This window comes from Typha angustifolia, chromosome 8 (assembly GCF_048772165.1).
Source record: "Typha angustifolia cultivar Huaian chromosome 8, ASM4877216v1, whole genome shotgun sequence".
Taxonomy (NCBI): Eukaryota; Viridiplantae; Streptophyta; class Magnoliopsida; order Poales; family Typhaceae; genus Typha; species Typha angustifolia.
Genome location: NC_133246.1, coordinates 1,613,464 through 1,633,858, shown reverse-complemented (window position 1 = coordinate 1,633,858; position 20,395 = coordinate 1,613,464). Strand labels below are relative to the sequence as shown.

Sequence of the window (20,395 nt, the reverse complement as noted above, 5' to 3'; positions counted from 1 at the left end):
TTTATATTCATGTAGATATCATGATTGGTGTAGAGATATGTTGACTGTTAACAAAGTGCATAAACTTGAAGCTTGTAGATCTAGAAAGAGCAAATCGGGCGATAAACATGTTGAATTTATTTTACAAAAACCGTGTGCTACATAGTATTTCAGCATTGAAATAGAGGGAGAAATACGGTAGAATTGGAAAACCTTGTCATCATCATGGGCTGTTGATAATGCTTTCTTTCAGAAAATACGTCATATGACTAAAGATGGCTGTGCCATTTGGCACATCTTCGTGCCTTTAACATAGTTTTAATAAAAGATTTAAAATATTTTAAACTAATTTTGGGTATTGTGCGCATTAGTTCCATCTCCGACTCGATGCAGCTAGGGAAATGGAAGGCCAACGACGACAACACCCTGGTTAAGGATAGCCTCATTTCGCTCGTCGATGGCAAGGTAAAGCAGAAGATCACTCTGAGACTTCAGAACGTTGAACGTGGTGAATTGGAAATCGAGCTGGAATGCGTTCCTCTCAGCCAGTAGTCAGTCACCAATTAAACGGACCAACATATTTAGCTTCAACTCTTCTAGTTTGTTTGACTTGGTATACAACTGTAACTCACTTCCTTTGGTAGTTGTTAATGATGATAGAAAAAGCATGCATGCGTTTGTAATGTGTTCAAGTATGAACAATTGATTTTATTAACTGAACAACAAGATCGTGTATATTTAGTCCTCACTCACTTAGCTAGAAGCACCAAATTAATGCTACATTATTGGAGTCGATCTCATGCAGTTATTGGTGTTGATTTTTGTTTATTTTGCTGCACGGATTGTGAAAATTGTCTGGACTACAGTGAGAACTAGAAGGACAACTGCAGCAACCAAGGAAATGGCAGTCCATGGACTGCTGAAATGAGTGTCTATCAGCTGGTGAGTCCACTTGTAGATCTCGTTTCTGATGTTCTTCTTGGTGTGACAGGCGATCTGCTTCAGGACATGGTTGTACGCCTGCTGGTCAGGCACGAGGTCGCTGGCGATCTCGTTGAAGAGGTCGGCGACCTGCTCGTCACTGCCGAGGGCGTTGAAGAATATCCCCTTCTCGCACAGCTCCTTCACGTCGTCGGCGTGGTCGATGAGGAAGTCGAGCAGCCACACGAACGACGTGATGCCGTAGTCCGACCGCACGCGGGTGCACATCTCAAAGGCGACCATGTTCAGCAGCCGCGACCGCGTCAGGTCGTCGACGACCATCCACGGGAGCATCAGCTTCCCCCCAAAGTAGTGCGGCTCGAACCTTAATATATTATCAAGATATATATATTGACTTATAAATATGTACTTCTTGAACCTATTAAAAATATTTCAATGATCATAAATATCATATAAAAAACACGCATAATATCATTAACATGGCAAACCTCACGCTCCTCATGTCTGGCCTGCCGCTCTGGCATAGCTTGATTCCGGCTGCGCTGAGCTTCTTGGCCGACCGGAACGACAGCCACGAGTTGTCCTCTACCCAACAGAGACGAACATCGTTGTCGATTTTCTGTCCCAAATGCTTCTCCCGCAGGTGCGCGAGGAGGTGAGCACGTCCTTGGGGGCGGCTGGCGACGTCATTGCCAATTGCTCCAATCCCCATGATCTGATTGAGGAACTTGTCAATATCAACTTTCCTTACGCTCATCAGTGCATCTAACACAATATAAGGGATTTGGTTCTCGAGCAAGAACATATCCCGCAGGATAAATCCATGCAAGTGCCTGCTCATCCTTTGCTCGTTCGACTTGTTCACGAACTTATCAATGAAGTGAAGCACGAAAAAGCCATCGAAAAATAACATAAGGGTAAAATCACTTTCACTCATCTCAGGAGGTACGTCGAGGTACATCCTCTTCGCTTCTTGGGCTACGCCGGCGACCTTGTGGCAGAACACGTCCATTTGGGTCCCCGTGAAATCGTACGTAGCGGCCTTCTTGTGGTCCTCCATGCCGGCGAGATGCTCGTCGAAGTGGTGGTAAGGGCCGATGGCGACGCTGACCGGGTCGAAGGGTTTGCCTCGCTCCTTGTTCTTGCGGAGGAGCTCAGGGACTTTTTCTAACTTCTTCTGTAGCTCGCTGGTTTGGTCTATAGCTTCGATGCTCCTTAGCACCTCTAAAATCAAGCTATTCTCGATCGTATGAGATTCAGGAGTAGCGACGTTATTGTTGGCCTCCATTGGTATAGTTTTTGTTTCCCTTCGACTGCTTTGAGTGGTCACTTCTAGCTACCGATGTTAGTTTCTTATTAAGTTGGTCTACAAATTAAGAGTGTTGAAAACTTTGATTGCGCTACAGTCAAAGAATCAGGAATTGAACGTACGGGATAAGGAATTAAGAATAAATGGGACGTGGAAAATTGCTTTACTCATCCTTGAAGATTAGAACGAGCATGATGACAGCCTGCAAAGCTGTATAGAGACTTCAATCACAAATATGAGAAAGGAGGAGACAAAAGAAGTTACACTCGGGAATCTTCTTTTTTTTATGTTTTCAGTGATCGAGGGAATAACAACACGCGATTCCCAGCTGCTGATAAGGAACATCGCCCAACATGATAAAAGTCTAAAAATTAAAAAAGAAAATCAATTTTATCTTATTAGTAGACCCAGTATTTTATTTTATTTCTTTTTTTGCTGGAAAGCCTGTAGGCACAAAGATTTATCAATACAATTTTATCAAACAAAAAATCATTAATACACTAATTACAGCTTAATATATAAAATAAAAGGAAGAATAGGACGACAACCCTTTTTAACGTTTAGCTACAACAGTAGACAACTCTACTAAGATAAGCAAAATATCAAGCCAAAAGTATAAATATTAACTACAATAAAATAGCACAATTCTGGTGAATCCAGGAGCAAAGTGCCTATGGATTCACAACTCTAAAGTTTTTTGAAGGCTGAAGAAACATGAGTCCCTAACCTACAATAACAAAGAAAACTCCTTCCTTCTTGAGATTCTCAAGGGCCAAAGGGCCAAATGGAAAGAGGGAAAGCATAACATGACTCAAATCAGAGATCGATCAACACGTTGACTCTAGATGGTGTTGGTGGTAAAATTCCCGACCAAACCTCCCCACATCCTATCTCCAAACACCTGAGTGTCATGCCTCACACATGTCGACCGTTGCCACTACAATTGCCAATACTACAATACCAAAGGCAAATACACAAGCAAGGCACGTTTTGTCCTCCTCCCACATTATAAACCCTGTTTACTTATGAAATAGGAATAGATTTATTCTAAATGAAGTCCTTTTATTTTGGTATAATAACTAAATAATAACTTGTGTTATTTTGGTATAGTAATTTATTATTCTTTTATCTTATTCTATACAATTTTTAAAAATAATTAATAATAACTCATAATTATTATTTTGCTCATAGATTAGACAATATTTCATTATACATAACCGCTACAGTCTCTCCTCTATCTCTTCTTTTGAATATCAATTTAGATTCTCTCTCATCTATCTTTTCTTTTAAGCTCACACTTTTTTTTTACAATGCGCACTTATAATTCTATATTACTCCATAGTACTCCTTATTTTTTCTATTGCACAATTATTTTACATATAGTATGAGATTATATATTTATATTATCTCATAGTGTCTCTTTGTTTCCTCTTGTGAATGATTATTTTAGATAAAGTGCAAGGTTATAACCTCGCATTAGCATGCAATCTCTTTATTTCTTTTATTGCATAGTTATTTTATATAAAATATAAAATTATAACTTCATATTACCTTGCAATACATCTCTATTTTCTCTAATGTATAATTATTTTATATATATTACAGAGTTATAATCCTGCATTATCTCACACTACCTCTTTATTTCTTCTAATGTATAATTATTTCACACAAAATATAAGATTTACCCCCTCTCAGGTACATAATTATTTTACATATAATACAGATAATACTTTAACTCCATAAATATCATAATAGAAAATTCTATTTATCATTATAAATTTAACATAGTATTTTTGTCACACAAATTCTCAATACAAATTTATTATTCTTCGAATACGCATCACATCAAAATATATTATCACTTCTTATACTAACATTAAACTAAACATTAGGATAATTTATACTAATATTTAGCTCTCTCATATTAAAAATCAGAATAATAACGCATATTCTATCCAAAACAATAACAACAATTATGATATGCAACGACGACTGCAACTCGACGACAATGATAGCACAAGGGGGCGAAGGTCGACTCGAGGATAGAGGTAGTGCGCAAGCACCCAACCCTTGCTGGACTTCCTCAGCTAACACACGACTAAGCCAGATGAGAAAAAATGGGAAAGAGAAAGAAGACCCGTGCAGGACTATCCTATATAGTCTGCCGGGGCCGGGCTATTCTTTGGGTGGAAGCAGTATAATGGTTGTAACTCGTTGCCTACCGTTAGTCTACTCCTACATGAGATCTACTGCACGTTATATTAATACCAATTTATTTGGCAGTTACTGCACACACACATACACATTCCTTCTCTCCATATATATATATATATATATATATATATATGGAGAGAAGAAATCAAGAAGTTACAAGGGGTTGTATAGAACTAGGTTCTTCAGTAAAACACACTGGACGCATCCACGGCGGCTGGTAAGCATTGATTGCACTCCCTAGATTGCTTTCAGCGAGGCCTTCCATTTCGTCGAGGTTGTCATTGTCCTTGGCATTCTGACAAGGAAGATAACATCAAAACACAGCTCACTCATACATACAAATCTTTAAAATAAGTTGGCCGATGAAAATTTAATGCTGTCCGAGCAGAATAAGATAACCTTGAAAACAATGAGTAAAACTTTATATTCCGATGAACAGTACAAATATAGGTGATGATATAAGAGGAAATCTCTCTCCTTCAAGAGTAAAGAGTTCTCATTGCATCAAACCCATCTCAACAAGTAAATAGAAATGACAGCATATATATATATATCTAATGTTATTCAATTCCTACTGTTTCCAATAAGTAAAGAACCTAATATAATTGAATCAGGTTTTAATCTCCAGTAGATATCATATTCTCAACACAATCCTAATTTGCAAAACGGAGTATAGATTATTTAGTGCAAAAGATACCTGGACTGGGCGATGACAAAACGTCGGAAGAAAACGGATCTTGCAGTACTCATTAAACAAACAGCTCAAAACAAGTAGTGGGATTGTGGAAATTGAAGCTCCTGGCTTTGACTTCAGTCCAAAAAGACCAATCATCGTAATTTGCATGAGGATGACGGTTATAAAAATATAATGATGAATGTAAGGCCAGTACTGTCCACATGTATCATAAACAATTTCGTATACATCTTGCATCTGCATAAAGTATATTAGAGAATTAATTATACAGCTAACCAAACAAAATGAAATGAAGAAGTCGATTTCACTCCTATGCTTGTAAGAACAAAATTACCTCCCATACCTTTATGAGCGATTATCTAAAACAGAAAGATAATTATTAATGTGCTGAAGCTCAGTTATTACAAGGATCCGAACAAAGGAACTTTCCACAAAAGTAATTCGCATGTGTCAATGAACAGACTTTCGCATATCTACAGATATGTATGAAGAAGTTTTTCTTCACAAAAGATTTCTACATATAGAAGTCTGAATAACTACTTGTGTAGTTCCATTAATTCCCTATTTAGATTAATCTTAGATTATGAAGTCCAATTTCACCATATAAGGGTTACTTAAACAAAGCAAATATGCAATAGATTCACAGTAAAAATATCAGAAATCTTACACAATTAATTTAATATCTTTATCTATAGAGAGAAGAACATACTTGATTGACGTATACGGCATAACCAAGTAAAAAGTAAATTATAAGAAATGGAAGCAACAATGGTGCGATGACAGCATAAACCATCCCAATCAATATTGCAAGTGAAACTATGGGCACGACCCTGTAATATGGGAAACCATAAAGATAAGGATCTTCCTTTGTTCCTTGTCCAATAGAGACCTTCATAAAATGCCAACTAAGTAAACCAAGCTGAAGAACTTCCAATGAAAATCCTGACATACCATCTGTCAAAATATATGTAATGAAGAAATCTGACTGCAAAACAAATAGAGAAACAATAAGAATCTTTAAGCACTCTTCAGAAACTAAAAAGAGAAAAGAGCACCAGGGAAAAGAAGAAAAATTCCCTTTGTATTTTGGTATCTTAAAATAAAGTCATCCACAGAAAATTACTCTTTAATCTGTAACATCCTGCAAATTATTAGTGTTTCACGATTATTTGTGGCTTAAACATTAGTTTGACAATTTGACTTGCACGCAACATGAAACTTGAAAATGGATGTACAAACAATAAGATTCACTAGAAAGAAAAAGGTGCATCAAAAGGGAAAAAAAGAAGAAGACAAAATAGGATTAAAAGATTCTTCTTTTCGGTTAGCGAAGTATTGAGACGTTTTTGTCTTTAGGTATCTTTAAAATTTACACACAAACGTCCAAAGATGATACTCTTTGATCTGTATATTCTTATAAGGTTTCATGATATAGCTTACCTGTGCAGAAACAGCACTTGCAAGATGACTAGGAAAATCCTTGGGATGAGCAAATGACTCTCCAATTTGGTCAAGTAGAGAACCAGACAGTAAGCTCAAAAAGAATACATTCCCTACCAAGAAATAAAATACCATGCTGCACGCCTTCATGTCTCTTTTGCTCTTGGAGACACAACCTTCTAATGAGGCCATCGCTAGCATTGCATAAGGAATCAAATATATGAACCCATTGAGAATTGCACTTGGAAGATATCCCGTTAAGATAGAATTCAACCCTGGTCTGCAGTATAATCAGGACAGAGGAACAGTAGCATAGGTAAGTGAATTATTTACCTGCAAAACGTATACCTAAAGAAGTACTTTTAGCCACAAAAAATAAATTATTATCAAGATACTTCAAACATCTAGATACCAAAATGCCCTTAAAAATATGGATAATTACACCTGGATCCCCTAATAAAAAAAATTTACAAGGGGGCATCCAGGAGAAACTATCCCTAAAAAATTATCCTTTTCAACTTCAGATATGAATAATCACAAGCAAACAATTAGTATGCTATTAAGGAGACTCCTCTGTGGAAACATGGCATACTAAAGTGATTCCTCTGCAGAAACATAAATTGTACCAAGGATTCTTCAGTCTCAATTGAGAGAAAACTTAGTTCAGAACGATGAGGTGAAACTATAAAGTGTACCCCATGAAGAGAAGATCATGGAAATACTAAAGTAGAAAACACTTGATATAAAATAGTATTACTCAGGTAGTAGCAGAGATAGTTAATAGAAAAGCATGCTCCATAAGTATTGTAGGAATATTGCATGATCACGCTAGAGACGGTCATAGACTGATACACGTGCTTTAGGCATCAAGCCATCAACCATGCTATCTATGTTACTGACTTACTGAGGATCCAATTTATATATATATATATATATTAAGCATGATGTAGCACACCAGAATGTGCTATACTTTCAACGCATCATTCAATAAGCTTCACTACCTTATTCTCAACTACAGTCCTAAAAAGCCTATAAACAGAGCCAACTAACGAAGAACAATGGAAGACTGGTCATTCAAGATTTCAAAAGCTACATTACAGATGCCACCACATAGTGTAAGGAATCATGGATTATGTAAGGTACTAAGGTATCTTCAGTTAAACTCTTATGACAAATACATTATAATTATCGTGCAACAGTTCTCTGATTTTCCAACTTGAGCTCCCTCCCGGATTCATGACGCATGAGGAAAACAGTGGTAGTTTGGCAATGATATTGCATATTTAATCTGTAAATGAAAATCTAGATTGTATAGGAATTGTGAGAAATTTTAAAAGGAGAAGATCATTGAGAACTTCTTTTGACAAAGAAGTGAGAATCCAAAAACAGCCTTTTCTACTTCGACACAGTTTTCAGACTTCAAGTATGAACTTGAAGACTTGATAAATCCTTAATATTTTAAGTTATTTATGGAAAGTGACGCAATAAAAAATTGACTCCAACTGAGGCTACAATTGTGGAAGTTATTTACTGTCAAATATTTACATACGAAAAACAGAAAGTAAACTATTTTGCATTAACATAAGAAAAATCCAAAAATAAAGGAAATTTCGGCAAGGAAATAATTCCTAGGATTGCTTACATCAATTGCACAGCTCTTGCCAGTGGAAACCACTTCTTTACTTTTTCAAATTGTACTATTCCTTGAACAGCCGTCACAGGAAAAGCAAAGAAAACTATGAGTAACACCGCTGCAATAAGAGCTCCTATTCTGTGAACAGCTAAGCGACGATAAGGGATAGCCAGATTATGCCACAATATATCATTTGTTCCTGGAGCAAACTCTGTAATCCATAGTAGTGGATTTACATGCTGTTGTGTCTCAGCAGCCAGAGCAGCACCCAGACGTGACTTGAATGAGACAAAAGCAACAGGTAACTCCTGTAATTTAATTCCAAAAATATAACCCATAAGCTTCCTACAATAGCTTGTATGAACATACAACTTCAGATGGTGCAATTGGCATACAAAATATAAGACATGGTTCTATCACATCAAATTTGAATACTTATATGCCATATGAAAATGATAGATATGCAGACATTGTATCAGCTAACAGGCTTAATAAAGTGGAAATGCATAATTCAAAAACACCAACTAGACCCATTTCATTTGAAAGAGAATATTTATAATCTTGAGGTAAAAGGTACAGTTATAATCAAGTAGTTATTTGCCTCTGTGGTTTGAGAAAATGATTGAAGTTGAAGAAAGATAATATAAACAACCAAAATTCTTTACATTGAAAAGTTCGCATTGTTGGTTTCTTCCCTGATCCTTAAAAGTTTGCCCCAATTATTAAACAAACCTCTGTTTCAGAATAGCTATTCAAAATAATCCTAGAAAATAATTGATTATACTCAGAGTCCTTATCAACCTGACACTCTTCCTCATTCTAAATAATAAAAAAACATTGCTTGCATAGTTCTATTTCTAATACATGCTGACAAATCTGTCACACCAAATCTTGAGTTGAAGCTCTAATTCTTGCTGAATATCCTATGGTCAAGCAAGATAAGATATTATTAACATTGTGAGACATGTTAATCAAAAAAATTTCCCCTGTGCTTGTTGAATAGGAAGCACAAGATAGAATGTGAGAACAGACTAAATGTGGACAGGGTAAATACCTTGGTAAGGTTAAATGTGAATAATACATAGATAATGATCGCAATTCAAGTTATCATGAAGATGTTTTACCAACCACAACCACAACTTGATCACAGAGAGTTCAATTGCCAACAGTTGTTCAAGCCTAATGCCTGTCTCACTTGTTATTTCCATGTACAAACGTATATAGTGCAAATGTATAATAATTTGGAACTCTTTAATTTAAAACAGAAGCATCTCTTGTAGTAGGTGCACAGAAAAAGAAACTGTTTTTCCATTTCATATCACCAATAAGAAATTCTGATCAGTTTCTGTATACCGTTTCTCACAACATTAAGCAAAACTTCGTTGCAATATTCCAGCGATTAATATAACTAGCAGCTAACATTGAGAAAAAGGAAGTCTTTGCAAATCATAGGCTGCAAGGAGATTGGACAAGCAAGCATAAAGCTAAATTAAACAAAGATTAACAATTTTAGAAGCAATTTAGAATAGAAAAGAACAATGGTCCAGAACTATAACTAAGGTGCAGACATAGAATTCCCACAATCATGATAGTATAGAAACAGTTTAACTAAGAAAGTTCAAGGGAACTAGCAGGAGTACCTTATGTTTAAGAATATTATCACACTGCAGGAGACGTATTCTCTGGCATACCTCCTTCAGTCTTTCTTCATACACTGCCACATCTGCAAAATCTGACCGGAATTTACTACATAACCAGTGCCCAAGATAGCATTTCTGAAATCTCTTGTGTTGCAATTTCTTTATTTTTATCTCAATAGAGGATGCTAAGCTCTGCAATCAGCATAGGTTGAATATTATTGCTGATAGAATATAGCAAATTGTTTCTTTTTTATTATAGCAAGCTATAACAAAGTTAATGCTAAGATTTTTATTTTATTTTATTTTACAAAACAAGACCGCTTATCAGGTCCACAAATTTCAAGCAAGTTCCCATTCAATCTCCAAAAAGAATCTTGAAACATGTCTATGGGGTGTAGCAGGTTACACAAACTACAGGCCAGTGTGTTCAGTGTGTTCCTTAGCAAAAAATCAAAAAGATAGAGCTACCTTGTAAATAGTAAGGAGTAATCCATAGTATCACAAAAAAGATGTTGTAGGTGGAACATCCAATCGAATTTCCACAAGAAATGAGTACTTTCTACTATATTGTGTAGCTAAATAGCTTACCAACAGTTCTTCAATGTTTTGCCCATCATAAATTATCTGATAAGATTGATATGTAAAAGGATAGTACTTGGAGAAGAAGTGATCAACAGAACACCCGCGGGCATCGTGCTCTGTGCATAAAGGAATTCCTCGAACCAGCACAGTGAACTGGTCAGGATGCTGCCTATGATAACCAATCTGTAGAATCCTAAGTTTGAGTATACTCTTGTATTCCTGCTTCAAATCAAGGAGAAATGCAAAAAATATTAACTGAGAAGAGTGAAGAGGTTTAATGCTCAACTGGAATGAAACATTTAAATCTAAAGTACCTTGTTACATGCTCTCAGTTTGTTGAGAACTAAACGTGTATCAGAAATTTCTTATAAGATTTAGGTTTTAGTGCCTGGTAAAAGTTGATACAACTTCTAGTTAGATACACGTGAGGTACAGAAGTTGTTCTTTTTCTTCCCCACTCCCACTTAGACATTCTTATTTTACTAAACATTCACTTAAGAATTAAGATACTTCCATTTCCAGCAATTAAGTCGCAAAAGTTTCCCCGCTGTCTATCCTGTGATTAGTGGATAATCTGTACCTATTCACCATTAAATCTCATGCGAACTGTCCACCTTTCAAGATTGACCTATATGTTTCTCCTGCAACAGATGATCTCATTTGCTTCAACTTTTTCAACTCGTAAATGATACCAAAAAGGGCGTCGAATAGCATGAGGCTCCTCAGGATGCAGGATATGGGCAGCTGATGTATGCAGCCTTATCTTATTACCGAGGAGGTTATTTCCACAACTTAAAACCTTGACCCCCTTGGATGCAAAGGGCTAGCTTTTGCTGTCACATCAAGTGAATCACTCTAGCTTATTAAATGATACATTATAAGCCACATTTTCAGGACATCTCTCCCAAACAATGCATGTTGCTAGTCAGCTGGTTGCTGTGGCAAGAGCATGAGGCCCCCGAGGATGCAGCATATGTGGAGAGAAGATGTATGCAACCTTACCTTATTACTGAGGAGGTTGTTTCCATAAGTTGAAACATTGAAACATTTACCATCACACCAGTGAAGCACTCTACTTTATTAAATGATACATTATAACCACTTAATCGGGGGATCTCTTCTGAACAATGCATGTAGCTAGTCAGCTGATTACCATGACATTTGTAAAAAACATGAGCTGCATTACAACATTCACGCCCTTTCATTGTTACCTTGTTTTCAAAGAGCCACCTAGACTTAAAACTTTCTTGACCTTTAAGAATTGACCACCACCTACCATTCCCCTTCCAATTGTTGTCTTAAAGAAAGCCATGCCTTGGGTCACGTTATAACTCTCTAAGCATTCTGTGATTAACATTTAACATATACTTTGAGTTATGTAGTGGTACCTTCTATGACATGGGGATTAACATTAGCAAACTATTACAACATGCCAAAAAACAAGATGATGTAATAAATACTGATCATCAGAAGTTTATTTCTTTAAATAAGATCGTAAGCCTCCAAACAGTAGGCTTGAAGAAAACAAAATCATTTAGCAGAAGATTTGCACATGAGCAACATATCAACACAGATATACTGGAAAAAATTAAAATAAAAAATCATTAAAATAAAAAATCATATTAATACAAATATATGAGGTACTTTAAGGTTATCCATGGATACGCACCTTATGCAGCAAATACATTACGTAGAATGATATGAAGCACAGGCATGAAAAATGTACCCATAACCTGCAAAAGAAAAGATCTCCTAATATAACTGCAGAAAAGCAAGATAAAGATTTATATCACTTATCCAAAAAACATGAGTATAATCGTGTCCATAGAAAAAGGAAAGAAGGAATGAACAATCCAAATTGAAGAAAAAAATGGCTTCACTACACTACATTGACAGGAAACAGACGTTCATCACATTAACTTGCACCATGCTTCTTGAATAGTAAAATTATATCACTAAAATTACAATACCCTGAAAGAAGATAAAGTAATAACAAAGAGGCCAACATCTGTTAATAGCACATTGGAATTATATTCATGAAGATAGCATGATTGGCTTAGAGATATGTTTGACTGTTAACAAAGTGCATAAATTTGAAGCTTCTAAAGAAAAAGCAAAAAGCAAATTGGGTGAATTTATTTTACAAAAACTGCATGCTACAAGGTATTCCAGCATTGGAATAGAGGGAGAAATATAGAAATACAGTAGAATTCAAAAACCTTGCCATGATCATGGGCTGTTGATAATGCTTTCTTTCAGAAAATACATCATGTGATTGCTGACATACCTAGGCAATTGGCATGTAAGTCTGCCAACTATAATTCACTCTTCAAAATAATCGGATATGGGAAAACAATGATACAATCAACTCATAATTTAATATCTGATACAATTAATCCAAGTTAATGTGGGATGGTGGGTTTGAACTTTGAAGGTGGGGAAGATGGGTTTTAGGGTTCAGATGCCATATTAAACAAAAACTCAAGCTGTTCTAGCGCAAAAGTATGAGCATTTGAACGCAACAATTTTTTCTTATTTTTATTTTAAAAAAGAAATCACAGAAAATCCTAAATATTTTTGTAGATTCACTTTTAAAAATTCCGAAATAACTTCAAGAGAAAAATATGTCAATCAACAAAAAAAGAATCTAGCTCAAAACAAGTTATCAAGTGCATATTAAAATCATAAGCTAATTTGCCACTCAAAAAATAAAAAATCAAACTTGGTTGATTGGACTAACTGGATCTTTATATCAAAAAACTTCACATGACAATTGTAAAGATCGGGTAAAATGAGAGAGGCATAAGGTGATTTAAAAAAATAACGAGAAAGAAAACTATAAGATTTATATCTAGGGTCCTCATAGAGTTTAGATTATTTATCAAAAGCCTACTTAATTCAATCCTCACCATAGTGTTCACAATTATATCATTTTTTGAGCCATATCCTCCCCAAACTCATATTGACTCGCACACACACAAGTATACATCCATATTGTAAATTTGTAATAATAGAGAATGTAACAACTAGAAGATTGGAACCGATAAATTTGATTGTACCAATCTGACCATTCTTTTTTGCTCGAAAAATAAATCCAAAAAAAAGACAAGTATCGAAATATGATCACAAAAAGGCCCAGAAATGAGGTGAAATTTCATTCACAAATTTAAGGATATGATGGAAGAAAACATCTCACCTATTGGAGCCCCGTCTAACACTAGATATTGTAAAAGAATCCATGGAGTGTGATAATTTAACACTAGAAGGATCTTCTTGGCAAGTGTAGTTCACTGGTACAAGAATCAATAGTCCAACAACAGAGCAAACTGTGAAAAATCTGATCCTACATAGCAGACAAAATGAATAAGAGCACATTAGTAGGACACATACACGTCTACGTTTCCAACAAATAAATCAAATACTCAATAGTACCCACCAAATGTGAGAGAACAGATTTGTAAGACAACATGAATTCGCATAATGGAAAAGGTACAATGACACAGAAAATTAATACCTATCACCGGTGGGCTATCATACTATACTTGTAATAAAAACTTTCTTTATATTCCCTAATGCTATTTTAACATCATCAAACAAGTAACTTTAACGAAGTATGAAGCATGAATCAAGGACTGAAATCAGTAGTCTCGTTATGCACTTGAAATTATTTCTCTCCCGAACACCTATTCATCAATCCTGTTAAGTGCTCTTCCTCTACAAGTCACTCATCACCATTAAACAGAACTTACGCTCAAAATACGTAGAAAATTATATATATAGGGAATCATATAGGAAAATAACAACAAACATATCCACCCCTGATTCCCGAAGCCCATTAATAGCAATGTATTGGTTCATGTCAAGAAGAACCAGACTTGACTAATAGAAGTTTATCTTCACAGGGTCTCTCCATCAACATTTTATGTGGAAAGAAATAAGACGATACCAAGGTCAAGTTTTTCTTCTCATAAATCGTTTTATCGTAAAAGAGTGAACAAGAAGGTGTCCATTTAAAGGAAATAACTAATGCACAAGAAAATCATATGAAGGAAAGGAATACCAAGAAATAAAGAAAAGGAAGGGGCGGGCATGATCATGTTCCAATACCCGAACTTAAAGAGGCGGAGGACGACGAGGGCGTCGAGGCCGCGGCGGCGGAGGACCTCGTCTTCGGAGAGACGGAAGGCGGCGGGTATCCAGGAGACGGATGGGCGGAGGCGGCGAAGAGAGAATGGGCGGTCGACGGGGACCTCCTCGCCTGCGGCGATGCGCCGCGCAAAGTAGACTGGCGCGTTCCCCGGCTGCTTCTTCAGGACGGAGAAGAGGTAGAGCACCACCAAGGCCAAGCCTAAGTTGATCGCTGCCGATGCCACCAGGCTCTCTGGATTCATCTCTACGTACACCTATCGATCTATGGAGCGAGTTCTTGGTATGATGGTTTAGAGAGAGAGAGAGAGAGAGAGAGAGAGGAGTGAGGAGTTTCGGGACTCGTTTCTCTTTTGAATGCAAGAAGACGAGGGCGGTTCGGAACTGGAACGAGTTGATGCCACGTGGCTACCGAAGAAGGGGTCCGTACGTTTACTTGACACGTAGGCCTTTCGCCGCACTTCACGGTAATGGAAAAAAGAATAATAATTTACTTTCAGTTAAAAAAAATTACAAATCATTAACTCAAAATATATATATTTATATATAAAATCAAACTATTTTCCTAAATTAATATTTGCATCACTAATGCGAAACAATTAACTCAGCTATTATTGGAGCCATCAAATGACTATAATATTAGTCAGAAGATAGGATAATTAAGCTTAGAAGCTTATAATATAAGTTAGAAGAGAATTAAAAAAGAAGAAAATACATTATACATCTTATAATAGGGATGCGTATGGCCTCTTTTGGCTTTTGAGAGAAGTGGATCGAGGATAGGAATGCAATACACTTTCACTGTAATCCATATAAAAATAAAATGTGGATAGAGAAGGAAGATAACGCCAAATATGAATTACCTTGAATTTATTTGGAAAAAGAGAAATAACCCCCTGTAGTATGTTCCAACTTTCAGATACTCTCAAACTGAGGTATGATGAAAAATCAAGCAACACATTTCTGAACTATAGATACTAAACAATCATTCTTAATATTTGATTCTCAGAGGAAGCTCGTCTACAAGTTCCAGAAATTGCTTTACCCAATCTGCTAGATGAAGATGTACCGACATTTGAGAAGATCCATTCATTGCTTGCGACAAACGATTCTAAGAAATCTCCGACATCAATTAAATGGAGCTTTTACTCAATTAGCAGAACTTAACGAAAGAAGTAGAACTATGATTGTGAGAGTTCTCGGCATCGGTTCGTGGCAGCAACAACAGCACTGATTAGGTTACTGCGAAATGCACCCCTCTCCAATTCTTGTATCCCTGCTATAGTAGTCCCTGCTGGAGACGTGACCTCATCTTTTAGCTGACCTGGATGTTTTCCAGTATGCTTTACCATCGCTGCAGCTCCAAGCACCTGCGCAGAAAAGATTTTGTCATAAACATACCATGATAAGTCGAAAGGTTTCCTTTGTTCACACAATAAGCACATGATGGAAGTTTCACTTGTTTGGTGAGACAACATGCTACACAGCCAAAAATATGAGAAAAAAATGGAAAGAGAAATGAATTATAAGTCAACAAGCCTGTCATCCTTCTCATGGATGAGTTGTAGCAGCTTACTCATAAGAAAAAGACTGTAATAAGTAACCACAAGTTTGGAGACTTGGAATGAAATTATTGGATGGAAAGATCATATTTGGATTATAAGGATTAACCAAACACTGATGAAAAAAAATTAAGTCATCAATATTAGGCAATAGAAAGAGGACTATCTAAGATTTAGTGATTTACAGTTTTACACAAACACAAACATATCACGAGAAAATCAAGGAGCTTTATCCATGTTCCATACTGTTTGAAAGTGAACAATACAAAAGTATATCTTGTTCTCTTAAGACAGTATAGCTGAATTTTGCAAAAGGTATAAATATGATCTAGTAAGTAGACTAGTACATACCGTCTGAGAAGCTAGACCAAGAGCAAGATCTCGTGGAAGGCCAGCAGCCACCCCACCATCAGCCATGGCTTCTATTGCTAGATATATGTAAGCTGGCCCACTACCACTGGAATTCAGATAATATCAAGTCAAACTTCAGATGAATGATCAATCATGTACCTAATCTATGCAAGATAAGAAAATGTACATCAGACTACAATCACAATCCACAACATGCGAGAAACAGTTGAAATCATACCTCAAGCCAGTTACAGCATCAAAATACTTTTCATCAGCTACCCATACCTTTCCAATTGCTCTGAACAAGCTGGCTACACGTTCTTCATCTTTCTTTGTTGCCATTTCTCCCACACACATGACTAATAAATACAAGAACATTAACAATTTCAGCACGTTATTTTATCAAAAACTTCTACTGAATCACATATTTCCCCAGTTTTACATGTTACATTTTAGAGTGCTTCTTCTTAACAAAAGAACAAATATGTTATTTGGACAAGAGTGCAGCAGTCTAAAACCTACCTCATATGATATAAGCTATTTAGAACAGCAATCAACTGTAAAAATAGCATTTGAAGTAATCTATTAGGTGCATAAAATTAATAGGTTAAGTGCTATCAAAACTTCTTAATATCCCATCCACAAACTCCTTTGGAGTCTCCTGAAAGATATTAAGCCATTGAATGAACCATATATAGGGGGAGCACCAAATTTGCGAATGGAAAGAGGAATGGAATATACACTCTATAGAGTATAAATCTAGAATTAAACCTTGAATCATTAGTGGTTGTGCAAGTTCTGCAAGGAACAGGAAGTAGGAATGAGCCAACGAGGTGTATAGTATTGTTACAGCTCACAAATTGGTCACTCAAGATCACTAACTCTGCTTTTGTTTATATTTAAGAAAGTAAGGTTATAATTCCCCCCCACCAAAGCAGCAGCTATTGCTTGACTTAAAAACAGCAATCAACAATCTACCATACCTGATGCTCCCTGACCAACAGCTGAAGGTGTATTTGGCATTACCCTAATAATTCGACGTTGACCAGACCACTCCTGCATGAATGATTTAAATAAAGACACTTAATCATGAAAGCAATTATTGCTTCCTCTTTTCCTATTTAGTAAGATGCCATCTTACTATTTTTCCATTTATTAAAATGCATTCTCCAGCCATTTCCTGGAACAGTGTTGGGAAGAAATTATCCGTAGTTGCATACTCACCTGCAAATCTTTTATTTTTATTCCTGCAGCGACTGAGACTAGAAGTTTCTCTTCTGAAAGAATAGGTTTTAGCTCGAGAAGAACCTTTTTAACTGCAATGTCAAAGAACAGTAACTGAGAGAAATTCTATTAAATACCAACAGCAAAAAGTGCCAAAGCACTATAACATAATTCCTAGATAAAATTTCATAAAAGCAACAGTATAATATAAAACTTAAGTTGAGAATTGTTCCTCAGTAATTTATAGTTGGTTCTTATCATGACCATCACAAACTCAGATGGGTTCTCAATAAGCACCTCCAAGTAATGCCTTACATGTACTCATAAAAGATCATGCTTATGGATGCTTTTACTCTTCAGAAATGTTTACTGTGGTTGTCAAGCAACCAAAGGGAAAAAATTTCTAAATGCGAGCAAGTTTGGAGATCTTCACTTCCTAACTTGTATGGCCTAAGATTTGAGCATACTAGTACAAGTTGAGACCTAGTTATTGTAAGAGTTCATTGAACTGTCACCACAAAGAAAAATAGAAATGGTGTATGTACATCTGGAGATCCTTTATATAAATCCTTAGCTAAAATTTTGGATATAAATCCTGTTTATCTATTTATTTAATCAAGGAAACAAGCAAGCTACTCAGAATCTTACTCAGCTTTCCTATTAGAGTAACTATGCGCTTAAGCTTGCACATAAATAACATAATCCTTTTCTTGGTACATATATATAAGGTTATTACATCACTGTTCTTTGCAGATACCAACATTAGATCTCAGTGCAGGTAGGAACAAGCTACAATATACTCAAAAAGATGCACAGATATGAGAAAGATTCTATTTCAAATTTTCCATTACAAGAAGATGCTAGTAAATCCTAGGAGAAAAAGGAAAGAAAGAAATAGTTCCTTAGAGAAGAAAGTGCAGATTTTCTAATCGTTTGAATTTGTAGATTATAATAAAAGAACCGTTGGAGGAAAATAACAGATTGGCACAACATCTAGAAACTAAATTTTCCATTTCATAAGCATTTGAGTAGAATCCAGATTTTTCAAATCTCAATAAAACAATTTTCCTTTGACCAACCAAATTCTTGGTACAAACTTGAAAAGGCAATAGAAAATCTAGTAATATTAGCTTGACAAATTTTGCTGGAAACAATCTTTTCTCCATGAGAATTTTAGAAAAACAGTACAGGAGAACTCTTTTTCTGAGGGTGTACAAGAAAACTTACCTACTTGAGGTTTCACAGAGATAACAACTATCTCGCTGTCCTCAACTACCTGTTAGTGGCGAAAAATATATGAACATTGTGACATAAGGTAACAGAAAATCAGGAAAAAATTAAATGCAATGGAAATCAGAACTCACTAAAAGAGGAGATAAGAATGCATGTCGGCCTAAACATGTTGAAGCTTTAAGATGCTAAGCAAATCAGAACTCACTAAAAGAGGTAAAGAAATAAAAACTGGATGGCGCAACTAAGGATCTTATAAATTAGGCTATTGCAATGGCAGTCTAATTTTCCACTAAGAGAAAACAACATATATTAATCAATAAATTATTGTTTTGTGTTACAAATTACATCATAGAGGTAAGGGAAAGCAACTAATAGCTAGTTTTAACTGCATATCTATATCAAAGATATTTCCATATTTGCATATTAGATTAGAGGAAAGAGACTTTTTAACTCATGAGACAAAAGAAAATTTAAATGATCACCCAAAATCGGGAAAAGAAGGAACTTTGGTAAATCGATATTTTTGCTAGATTTATGATAAAACAACCGGTCGTAAACTACATGAATCCTTTTCCACCAGTGCCAGTAATCAAACGAAAATTAAGTGCGGTTACTAGGAAATCCTAAAACGAATAAGTAGATGGGAAAGTCAAATCTTCAACGTTTCTGGTATTTTGTCATGATCAATGTGTTGCCATCTTCAAATATCACTCCTTTAAGATACTATATTAATGTGTACAGAAAGGGAGATCATTATCTAAACCAAGAAAAGAGGAGAGATGGAAAAGAAAAAGGAGACTTTTTAGGCCACCAAACCACTCCATCCATCGAACCCTCACCTGAGCGTTGCTTTCGAGGATCTTTACGCCGAAGGAATCGAACACGACCCGGCGCTCGGCGCGGCGGTGGGCGGTGCGGATGCTCGCCGGCTGGAGGACGCCGGAGTTGACGACTCCCCTCCCGATGCTCTCCGCCATGTTCCCGGCCCCGATAAACCCTAGCTTGAACACGTCCGCCATGGCGATGGGTGGGAGCACTGTATCCGCCGCCGCCGCCGCTCGTGGATGAGTTTGAAAAAGGAAGAAACCCCTAGCAGATGAATGAAATACGCGAATAAGGGGTGGGAGTGGGATAGATGGGTTTGTGTTTTATACTTATTCCGACTAGTCCGGAAGAAGCGCTCCGATTTCAGTCGTTGTCGCCGCTATTCATGGGATTTGAAATTGCGGAAGTCAAATACTATACTTTATCGAATCTAGGTTCAAGTCAATGTGCTGATTTCAGGTATTGACTTAAATTAAAGGAAAGCCAAATAATTCATAAGAATTAATAACAGTTGAGATTAAATGATACTAAATAAAATTAATCGAAAGTATCGATCATTTTTCAAAATTGTAAGAATAAATTAGTCATATTTTATTTCTCTCTTAGTTATCTATTTTTTAT

The 20,395-nt window shown here is 36.1% G+C and overlaps 3 protein-coding genes across 4 annotated transcripts; all 3 read right to left on the bottom strand.

Annotated features, from left to right (window-relative positions):
• Positions 1-726: 726 nt before the first annotated feature.
• LOC140765736 (UPF0481 protein At3g47200-like) lies at positions 727-2,245 on the bottom strand. Its single transcript, XM_073104955.1, has 2 exons — positions 1,410-2,245; positions 727-1,285 (listed from the first exon to the last, which is right to left on the bottom strand). The coding sequence occupies exons 1-2, from the start codon at positions 2,207-2,209 to the stop codon at positions 805-807; spliced, it is 1,281 nt and encodes a 426-aa protein (XP_072961056.1). The 5' UTR covers positions 2,210-2,245; the 3' UTR covers positions 727-804.
• A 1,861-nt stretch (positions 2,246-4,106) lies between these two features.
• Positions 4,107-14,870, bottom strand: LOC140765623 (CSC1-like protein At3g54510). 2 transcript variants are annotated; one of them, XM_073104795.1, is made up of 10 exons: positions 14,541-14,870; positions 13,630-13,776; positions 12,103-12,166; positions 10,440-10,652; positions 9,852-10,043; positions 8,221-8,519; positions 6,579-6,858; positions 5,848-6,123; positions 5,142-5,375; positions 4,107-4,739 (listed from the first exon to the last, which is right to left on the bottom strand). In XM_073104795.1, the coding sequence occupies exons 1-10, from the start codon at positions 14,822-14,824 to the stop codon at positions 4,590-4,592; spliced, it is 2,139 nt and encodes a 712-aa protein (XP_072960896.1). In that variant the 5' UTR covers positions 14,825-14,870; the 3' UTR covers positions 4,107-4,589. The 2 variants fall into 2 exon arrangements, with proteins under 2 accessions (XP_072960896.1, XP_072960897.1); XM_073104796.1 differs by having other exon boundaries at positions 5,968-6,123.
• A 684-nt stretch (positions 14,871-15,554) lies between these two features.
• LOC140764205 (pyrroline-5-carboxylate reductase-like) lies at positions 15,555-20,113 on the bottom strand. Its single transcript, XM_073102641.1, has 7 exons — positions 19,789-20,113; positions 18,944-18,992; positions 17,717-17,808; positions 17,476-17,548; positions 16,731-16,851; positions 16,493-16,598; positions 15,555-15,949 (listed from the first exon to the last, which is right to left on the bottom strand). The coding sequence occupies exons 1-7, from the start codon at positions 19,966-19,968 to the stop codon at positions 15,761-15,763; spliced, it is 810 nt and encodes a 269-aa protein (XP_072958742.1). The 5' UTR covers positions 19,969-20,113; the 3' UTR covers positions 15,555-15,760.
• Positions 20,114-20,395: the final 282 nt, after the last annotated feature.

Excerpts from the sequence above, each read along its gene's own strand:
- LOC140765736 (XM_073104955.1), bottom strand. The coding sequence starts at position 2,209 with ATGGAGGCCAACAATAACGTCGCTACTCCTGAATCTCATACGATCGAG. Across the intron at positions 1,286-1,409 it reads CCAGACATGAGGAGCGTGAG|GTTCGAGCCGCACTACTTTG; the intron begins GTTTGCCATGTT and ends TAATATATTAAG.
- LOC140764205 (XM_073102641.1), bottom strand. The coding sequence starts at position 19,968 with ATGGCGGACGTGTTCAAGCTAGGGTTTATCGGGGCCGGGAACATGGCG. Across the intron at positions 17,549-17,716 it reads TAAAAATAAAAGATTTGCAG|GAGTGGTCTGGTCAACGTCG; the intron begins GTGAGTATGCAA and ends TCATTCATGCAG. Across the intron at positions 16,599-16,730 it reads GATGCTGTAACTGGCTTGAG|TGGTAGTGGGCCAGCTTACA; the intron begins GTATGATTTCAA and ends TCTGAATTCCAG.
- LOC140765623 (XM_073104795.1), bottom strand. The coding sequence starts at position 14,824 with ATGAATCCAGAGAGCCTGGTGGCATCGGCAGCGATCAACTTAGGCTTG. Across the intron at positions 8,520-9,851 it reads ATAATATTCTTAAACATAAG|GAGTTACCTGTTGCTTTTGT; the intron begins GTACTCCTGCTA and ends ATTAAATTACAG. Across the intron at positions 6,859-8,220 it reads GCAAGAGCTGTGCAATTGAT|ACCAGGGTTGAATTCTATCT; the intron begins GTAAGCAATCCT and ends ATTATACTGCAG.